The sequence below is a fragment of the Chiloscyllium plagiosum genome, chromosome 1 (assembly GCF_004010195.1).
Source record: "Chiloscyllium plagiosum isolate BGI_BamShark_2017 chromosome 1, ASM401019v2, whole genome shotgun sequence".
NCBI classification, from domain to species: domain Eukaryota; kingdom Metazoa; phylum Chordata; class Chondrichthyes; order Orectolobiformes; family Hemiscylliidae; genus Chiloscyllium; species Chiloscyllium plagiosum.
Window position 1 is genome coordinate 58,406,889 of NC_057710.1, and position 9,370 is coordinate 58,416,258.

At 42.5% G+C, this 9,370-nt stretch overlaps 1 protein-coding gene across 3 annotated transcripts in view; it reads right to left on the reverse strand.

Moving 5' to 3' along the window:
* Positions 1–612: 612 nt before the first annotated feature.
* The window catches only part of fam166b (family with sequence similarity 166 member B), a 31,504-nt gene continuing 22,746 nt past the window's right edge, over positions 613–9,370 (reverse strand). For all 3 annotated transcript variants that reach the window (XM_043701462.1, XM_043701471.1, XM_043701453.1), the window contains one exon: positions 613–1,146. In XM_043701462.1, coding sequence (XP_043557397.1) covers positions 1,058–1,146 — 89 coding nt within the window. In that variant the 3' untranslated portion in view covers positions 613–1,057. The remainder of the gene's footprint in view (positions 1,147–9,370) is intronic.

Below are 9,370 nucleotides of genomic sequence, written 5' to 3' on the forward strand. Positions count from 1 at the left end.
GGCTATAAAGTGTCTCAGGGTAAATGAGATTTTGTTCCTCCAGCTTGCATTGAGCTGCCTACATAGAGCAAGATGGTTTACTGCATTTGTTTGCTTTGTATTATTCTTTCTTGCCTGTATTTCTCCAACTTCCCACATATCTCCCCGTCAACCTTCCCAATATTCACCTTCACTGAACATGTTGGGTCCTGTAATACAGTTTGAAAAATGTCTGCTGCCCTCTGGTGTCCTGACCAACTATTCTTCATGGTTTGAGAGTGCTACCAGGTTTTGCAGCTACGCAAGACATTACAACTGCTTGCCAAATATATTTTCCATGAAGAAGAACTGGGCAGTGACTGGGAACAGACACTGGTGAACTACTTTCCTTCTACAGCTTGAGAGACGGTCCCTCTAGTGGAGATGGATATAACTGTTGATCATCGGTACAAGACAGTCACCAAGAAGTGTCACAGGGAATTTAGAAGAAACTGGAATGTGGAACCCACTCCCACATAGAGGATGGTGGACGTGAATAGAACACAAACATTTAAGGAGCAGTTAGAAAAACACTTGAGGGAAAACGGATAGAGGAATCATGATAAATTTAGATAAGAAAAGATGGGAGGAGACTCAAGTGGAGTGTAAACACGTTAATGGAACTCAGAGCCTAAATGGCCTGTTTCTATGTTGTAGATCTTATCTAAATGTAATCCTGGGAATGTTCAGGTTGCTCTTAGCCCAAATTGTAGAGAAAACTGTCCAAAATACCTTCAAGTAGACTTTATTTCTTTATGCATAAGACACTGAACAATCAATACGCTTTAGCAATTCACAATGTGATTAAAGTGCCAAAATTATCCGCATTAAGTCATGTCCAGAGTGGAAGGACTGTTTTCTTAAGAATCCTTTTGAATCTTGTAAGTGCTTTAAATCACTTTAAAATTACAGTGGATCACTATCATCCTTGCAAGAAATTATAGCAGTCTTTTAGTACAAGTTAAATGTTCTCTAAATATTGATTATGTTTTAAACAATATTGATCATCAGTACGATATTAATCTGCTCCATTAGATTTTCAATCCAAGACTTGTTTCTGGATGGTGCTCATTCCTAATGCATTCTGAGTAAGATGTCCAAAAGTGTGGCCAAACTGGTATTTGTATCCTTGAAGTAAAATCAGAACAGGGTCATCATTTGCATTACAGTTACAGGTGCTTAAATCTATTACTTTAAATCTATTATTTTTTAGAAATGCATGAAACAGCTCAACCAAAACTGTATAAATAAAATTCTACAACTGCTTCAATTCAATCGAGGTCCAACGAACAATAAAAAGTAAGCAATTTTATTTTACTTCTACTAAATTTGCATATTTATTTAGAAAAGCAAAATGTTGTGGTTGCTGGAAATGCTCAGCCAACCTGACAAGACCTGAAACTGAGTAAATGTTTCAGATCCTGTCCCTTTCCTGCATCTTCCAGCATTTTTCTGTTGATCAAGACACATTGAGAACTTGGCATAAAAATAAGATGCTGGTAAAATAAAAGATAAAAAATAAGATGTTAACTCAACAGGTCAGACTAGCTTTTGTAGAGAGAAACAGGTTTCATGCTTGAGATCAAGGTAGCCTTTCATCAGAACCCAGACAACTTGAGAATTTGGTTATTGGGTCTGCCTAACATACTACTTACTGGGTCTGAGTGCACACCTGACTCAGGAACAAGAATAAAAATAATTTAATCTATCTTCACTGACAGAACAATTTATTGATCAGTTCCTCATGGATTGTACTGCCAAGAGGTTTGGGACTTGGGAGTTCTGTCCTGTACTGCTAAGAGTCTATGCCCTTAGACTGGACTGTCTCCATCTTAAGTGCATCAGCTCTTGGCATAACCTAAGCATGATTATTGTCTGACTATCTGAAATTCTGGTGATCTCTCATACGTAATTCTGATGCTTTGTAACACAGTTGTTTGTACAGGTTAGTCTGTGCACTCTTATATCACACCTACCTTATCCATCATATGTTTTATTATAAGTTCTGTCATAAATCAACAATGGCAAATACATGTAAAAATAATGCCTGGGCAAAACTGGCGAATGTCACACTGCTGAGCTGGCATCTTCAAGGTTTGATGTTAAGAGGGGTAAGGGATTGGAAAGAGCTGTAATTTGTGTTTCTAGCAACCCTATGGGCTTCACTGCGTTGAACTTTCATGGATTTAAACTACAAAGACAATTGGAGCATGTGATTTGGAATAAACCTTTAATGGGAATCCTGTTTCACCTGTCACTGGATCAGTATTTAGATATTTAAGGTAAAGGTTGCCTGAGAGATGAAGGCGACAACATGAATGACACTTGGGACCTCAAAGCATTTTGTTAATAATCATTGGGTGCTACAATTCTGTCATTTCTTCCAGGTTTACAATATAAACTAACTCTGCCATCTTGTTATATCCACTGCCAAATCCAAGCCACCCGACAATTGGAGGAAGAAATCCCCATCTTCCTCCTTGGGATCCTTCAACCACAAGGCATCAACATCGACTTCACCAATTTCCAAATCTCCCCTCCCCCTACTTCATTCAAGATCCAACCCTCTAACTTGGCACCACCCTCTTGACCTGTCTTACCTATCCATCTTCCTTCCCACCTATCTACTTCACCCTCCCCACCGACCTATTACTATTACCCCCCCGCCTGCATCCACCTATTGCCTTACCAGCTACCTTCCCCTCAGCCCCACTCTTACCCCTCCACATCTCTCAGCCCCCTTCCCCCTCCACATTCCTGATGAAGGGCTTATGTTGAGTTTCGGATGCTGCCTGACCTGCTGTGTTTTTGCAGCACCACACTCTTTGACTCCATCTTGTTATAGCATGGCAATCAACTATTTCCAAATAACATAAAACAACGTTACATGAGTGGCAAAGGTGTCAAATACCAATTGAATCTTTTCTTTTACTCATAGGATGTGAACATCACTAGCTAGCTACCGTTGAGAAGGTGAGCTGCCTTCTAGAACTGCTGCAGTCCATGTGCTAGATCCACAGTGCTCTTTGGGAGGGAATTCCAGGTTTTTGAGCCAGTGACAGTGAAGAAACAGAGATATCTTTCCAAGTCAGGATGATTATTGGCTTGGAGGGGAGCTTGAAGGTGATGATGTTTCCATGTATCTGTGGCCCTTGTACTTCTCGATGGAAATCGTTGTGTGTTTGGCAGGTGCTGTCTCAGGATCTTTGGTGAATTTCTGCAGGGTAACTTTTAGATAGTACACGCTGCTGCAACTGAGCGTCAGTGCATCCATAAACAATTATCAGACTGCTTTGGCTTAATAGCATCAGCATCAAGGTTAAAAAAGTGATGTAGGGCAAGAGGATTGGCAGGCTAGAATCCAGCTTTAGGGACTGAGAGATTAGTACCAGGTGGGAGACAGTGTGTAAAGTCCTTATTTTTGTGGTTTGCAGTTTGTTAGCAATAGAATCTGATTGGGTGAGTACGGGGTAAGATTGAGTAATTTGCCCCTAGTTTAATGTTTGTAGTTGATTTGGCAGAAGAACCCAGCTCAATGAAATGACATATGTGGGAATTCAGGGACACTTCCAGTCTCCATGGTGACCGCATATGTAGGAAGTGTATTTAGCTGCAGCTCCTGATTGACCACATGGGGCCTAGCAGAGACCAAAAGGGCAACCTGTGCACAGAGCCAGTGGATGTGGGTGAAGTCTTAAATTAATACTTCTCACCTGTACTCACAGAGGAGAAAGACATTGTAGCTGGAGATTTCAAGGATGGTGAGATTCTAAAGCATGATAAGATTAATGAAGAGGAGGCATTAGATGTTTTAACAGCATAGAGGTACATAAAACCGAAGGGCTTAATATAAATATTCCAGGTTGCTATGGGAAGCAAGGGAAGAGACTGCTGGGGCACTGGTGGAGATATTTAACAATGCTCTGGCTATAGGTGAAGTGCCAGATGACTAGTGGATAGCTAATGGGGTTCCTGTTTTCAAGAAAGGCATCAGGGATAAACCAGGTAATTACAGTTTAGTTAGTCTGACAAAAGTGGTCCGGAAATTAATGGAAAACGTTCTGAACGACAGGATTAATCAACATTTAGAAAGGCAGCGATTGATTAGTCAGCACAGATTTAGAGTCATAGAGATATACAGCAAGGAAACAGACCCTTCGGTCCAAATTGTCCATGCCAACCAGATATCCTAAATTAATCTAGTGTCGTTTGCCAGCATTTAGCCCATATCCCTCTAAACCCTTCCATTCATGTACCCATCCAGATGTCTTTCAAATGTTGTAAATATACCAGCATCCACCACTTCCGCTGGTGCAGCTCATTGCATAAGTGCACCACCCTTTGTGTGAAAATGTTGCCCCTTAGGTCCCTTTTAAATCTTTCCCGTCTCACTCTAAACCCATGCCCTCTAGTTCTGGACTCCCCCAACTCAGGAAAAAGACCTTGTCTATTTACCCTATCCATGCCCCTCATGCCCCTAAGCCTCTGTAACTTCATCACTCAGCCTCAACGCCCCAGAGAAAATAGCCTCAACCTGTCCAGCCTCTCCCTATAGCTCAAATCCTCCAACCCTGGCAACATCCTTGTAAATCATTTCTGAACCCTTTCAAGTTTCACAATATCCTTCCAATAGGAAAGCAACCAGATTTGCACACAATATTCCAAACATAGCCGAACCAATGTCCTGAACAGCTGCAACATGACCTCATAACTGGTCAAAGAAGTGGCTAATGAAATTCAACGTGAGCAAATGCGAGGTCTTGCACTTTGGAAAAAAAGAATATTTTCTAAATGGTGAGAAAATTCATAAAGCCAAAGTACAAAAGGATCTGGGAGTGTTAGTCCAGGATTCCCTAAAGGTTGAGTTGCAGGTTAAGTCCGTGGTTAAGAAAACAAATGTAATGTTGTCATTTATCTCAAGATCGTTGGAATATAAAAGCAGTGATGTGCTTCTGAGACTTTATAAAGCTCTAGTTAGGTCCCATTTGGAGTACTGTGTCCAATTTTGGGCCCCACACCTCGGGAAGGACATACTGGCACTGGAGCGTGTCCAGCAGAGATTCACACGGATGATCCCTGGAATGGTAGGCCTAACATGTGATGAAAGGCTGAGGATCCTGGGATTGTATTCATTAGAGTTCAGAAGGTTGAGGGGAGATCTAATAGAAACTTACAAGATAATGCATGGCTTAGAAAGGGTGGGCACCGGGAGATTGTTTCCGTTAGGCAGGGAGACTAGACCCATGGGCACAGCATTAGAATTAAAGGGGGTCAATTTAGTACAGAAATGAGGAAACATTTCTTCAGCCAGAGAGTGGTGGGCCTGTGGAATTCATTGCCACAGAGCACAGTGGAGGCAGGGACGTTAAATGTCTTCAAGGCAGGTTGGAATATAAAAGCAGTGATGTGCTTCTGAGACTTTATAAAGCTCTAGTTAGGTCCCATTTGGAGTACTGTGTCCAATTTTGGGCCCCACACCTCGGGAAGGACATACTGGCACTGGAGCGTGTCCAGCAGAGATTCACACGGATGATCCCTGGAATGGTAGGCCTAACGTGTGATGAAAGGCTGAGGATCCTGGGATTGTATTCATTAGAGTTCAGAAGGTTGAGGGGAGATCTAATAGAAACTTACAAGATAATGCATGGCTTAGAAAGAGTGGGCACTGGGAGATTGTTTCCGTTAGGCAGGGAGACTAGACCCATGGGCACAGCATTAGAATTAAAGGGGGTCAATTTAGTACAGAAATGAGGAAACATTTCTTCAGCCAGAGAGTGGTGGGCCTGTGGAATTCATTGCCACAGAGCACAGTGGAGGCAGGGACGTTAAATGTCTTCAAGGCAGAGATTGATAAATTCTTGATATCGCAAGGAATTAAGGGCTACAGGGAGAGTGCAGGTAAGTGGAGTTGAAATGCCCATCAGCCATGATTGAATGGCGGAGTGGACCCGATGCACGAATGGCCTTACTTCCACTCCTATGTCTTATGGTCCTTTACCTCCTATACAGAGGAACTTTGATTATTCGAATGACACAAGCAACGAGTATTTTGTGGGATAATTGGATGCCGGATAATACAGTTTAGTCAAGCATCGGGAGCTTGCGATCTTGCCGGATAAACCAAAATTCAGGTAATCGAATGCCATATAATCAAGGTTCCTCTATACTCAATGCTCTGGCCAATTAAGGAAAGGAATGCCTTCTTCACTATCAAGGAACTATGAACCTGCACTCTAAGGTCTCTTTGTTCAGCAACACTCCCCAGGACCTTACCATTAAGTGTATAAGTCCTGTCCTGATTTGCCTTTCCAAAATACAGCATTTATCTAAATCAGACTCCATCTGCCACTCCTTGGACCATTGGCCCACCTGGTCAAGATCCTGTTGTACTCTCAGGAACCTGCTTTGCTGTCCATTACAGTCCAATTTTGGTCTCATCTGCAAACTTTCTGACTGTACCTCATATGTTCACATCCAAATTGATTATATAAATGATGAAAATCAGTGGACCCAGCACCAATCCTTGTGGCACACCACTGGTCACAGGCCTTCAGTCTGAAAAGCAACCCTCCACCATCACCTTCTGTCTTCTACCTTCGAGTCAGTTTTGTATCCAAAAGGCTAGTTATTCCTGTATTCGTGTGATCTACCTGTGCTAACTTGTATACCATGAGAAAACTTGTCAAATGCCTTACTGAAATCCATACAGATCACATCCATCACTCTGCCTTCATCAATCCTCTTCACTACTTCTTCAAAAAACTCAATCAAGTTAGTGAGACATGTTTTCCCTCGCACAAAGCCATGTTGACTATCCCTAATCAGTCCTTACCTTTCCAAGTACATGTACATCCTGTCCCTCAGGATTCCTTCCAATAACTTGCCCACCACTGATGTCAGGCTCACTGGTCTATAGTTCCCTAGCTTTTCCTTTTTCACCTTTCTTAAATAGTGGCACTATGTTATCCAACCTCCAGTCTTCCAGCACCTCTCCTGTGACTATCGATGATCCAAATATCTCAGCAAGGGGGCCCAGCAATCACTTCCCTCGCTTCCCACAGAGTTCTAGGGTAAACCAGATCAGTTCTTGGGCATTTATCCACTTATGCATTTCAAGACATCCAGTACCTCCTCCTCTGTAATATGGACATTTTTCAAAATGTCACCATCTGTTTCCCTACATTCGATATCTTCCATGTCCTTCTCCACAATTAATACTGATGCAAAATACTCATTTAGTATCTCCCCCATCTCGTGCGCTTCCACAAATAGCCTGCCTTGCTGATCTTTGAGGGGTTCTATTCTCTCCCTAGTTACCCTTTCGTCCTTAATGTATTTATAAAATCCCTTTGGATTTTCCTTAACCCTATTTGCCAAAGCTATCTCATGATCCCTTTTTGCCCTCCTGATTTCCCTCTTAAGTATACTCCTACTGCCTTTATACTCTTCTAAGGATTCTCTTGATCCCTGCTGTCTATACCTGTCATATGCTTCCTTCATTTTCTTGACCAAAACCTCAATTTCTCTCATCACCCAGCATTCCCTACACCTTCCAACCTTTTCTTTCACCCTTACAGGAATATAATTTCTCTGGACTCTTATTATCTCATTTTTGAAGGCTTCCCATTTCTCAGCCGTCCGTTTACCTGAGAACACCTGCACCCTATGACCGTCAAAATTGGCCTTCCTCCTGTTTATAACTTCAACTTTTAGATCCTGTCTATCCTCTTCCATCACTATTTTAAAGCTAATAGAATTATGGTCGTTGGCCCCAAAGTGCTCTCCTGCTGACACCTCAGTCACCTGCCCTGCCTTATTTCCCAAGAGTAGGTCAAGTTTTGCACCTCCTCTAGTAGGAACATCCACATACAGAAACAGAAATATTTCTTGTACAACTTAACAAATTCCTCTCCATCTAAACCCTTAACACTATGGCAGTCCCAGTCTATGTTTGGAAAGTTAAAATGCCCAACCATTGCCACCCTGTTATTCTTACAGATAACTGAAATCTCCTTGGAAATTTGTTTGTCAATTTCCCACTGACTACTGGGGGGTGTTTAGTACAATTCCAATAATGTAATCATCCCTTTCTTATTTCTCAGTTCCATCCAAATAACCTCCCTGGACGTATTCCCAGGAATATTCTCCCTAAGTACGGCCAAAAATGCCACTCCACCTCCTCTCTTGCCCCCCTTTCTATCCTTCCTCTCTCATTTGTATCCTGGAACATTAAGCTGCCAGTCCTGTCCATCCCTGAGCCAAGTTTCTGTAATTGCTATGATGTTCCAACCATGCCCAACGTTCATCTGCCTTCCCTGTTAGGCCTCTTGCATTGAAATAAATGCAGTTTAATTTACGTCATTCTCTGCTTTGGACCTGTCTGTCCTGACTGTTTGATTTGCTCCTTTTCCAAGCTGTACCAGTCTCAGACTGATCTCTTTCCTCACTATCTCCCTAGGTCACACGTTGTGCCTCCCTACCCCCCCCACCTTACTTTGTTGGTGGGAGTTCTTGTCTGACTAATTTAATTGAGTTTTGTTTAGAAAAAGCGACGAAGTACATTGATGAAAGTATTGCATTTGACGTGATTACATGGACTTTAGTAAGGCCTTTGACAATGTCCCACATGCCCAAAAGTTAAGAACCCATGGGATCTAAGGCAAGTTGGCAAACTGGATCCAAAATTGGCTTACAAATAGGAGGCAAAGGATTATGGTGGAGGATTGTTTTTGTAATTGTAACTGTGACCAGTGCTGTACCACAGGAATTGGTGCTGGGGCCCCTGCTGTTTGTTACGTGCATGGCGACATATAATTAGTAAGTTTGCAGATGATATGAAATCTGGTGGTGGTGTTGATAGTGAGGATAGTCTCAAGCCACAGATTGATATTGTTCTGTTAGCAATTCGAGCAGAAGAGTGGCAGATGGAATTTAATTCTGAGGTAAATGGGAGGTAATGCATTTTGGGAGGTCCAATGAGGGAAGGATATACACAATGAATGGTAAACCCCAATCGAGTACTGGGGAATAAAAATACCTTGAGGAGAAAGTGAGGTCTGCAGATGCTGGAGATCAGAGATGGAAATGTGTTGCTGGAAAAGCGCAGCAGGTCAGGCAGCATCTAGGGAACAGGAGAATCGACGTTTCGGGCATAGGCCCTTCTTCAGGAATGAGGAAAGTTGGTCCAGCAGGCTAAGATAAAAGATAGGGAGGAGGGACTTGGGGGAGGGGCGTCGGAAATGTGATAGGTGGAAAGAGGTCAAGGTGAGGGTAATAGGTCAGACTGGGGTGGGGGCGGAGAGGTCGGGAAGAAGATTGCAGGTTAGGAAGGCGGTGCTGAATTCGATGGATT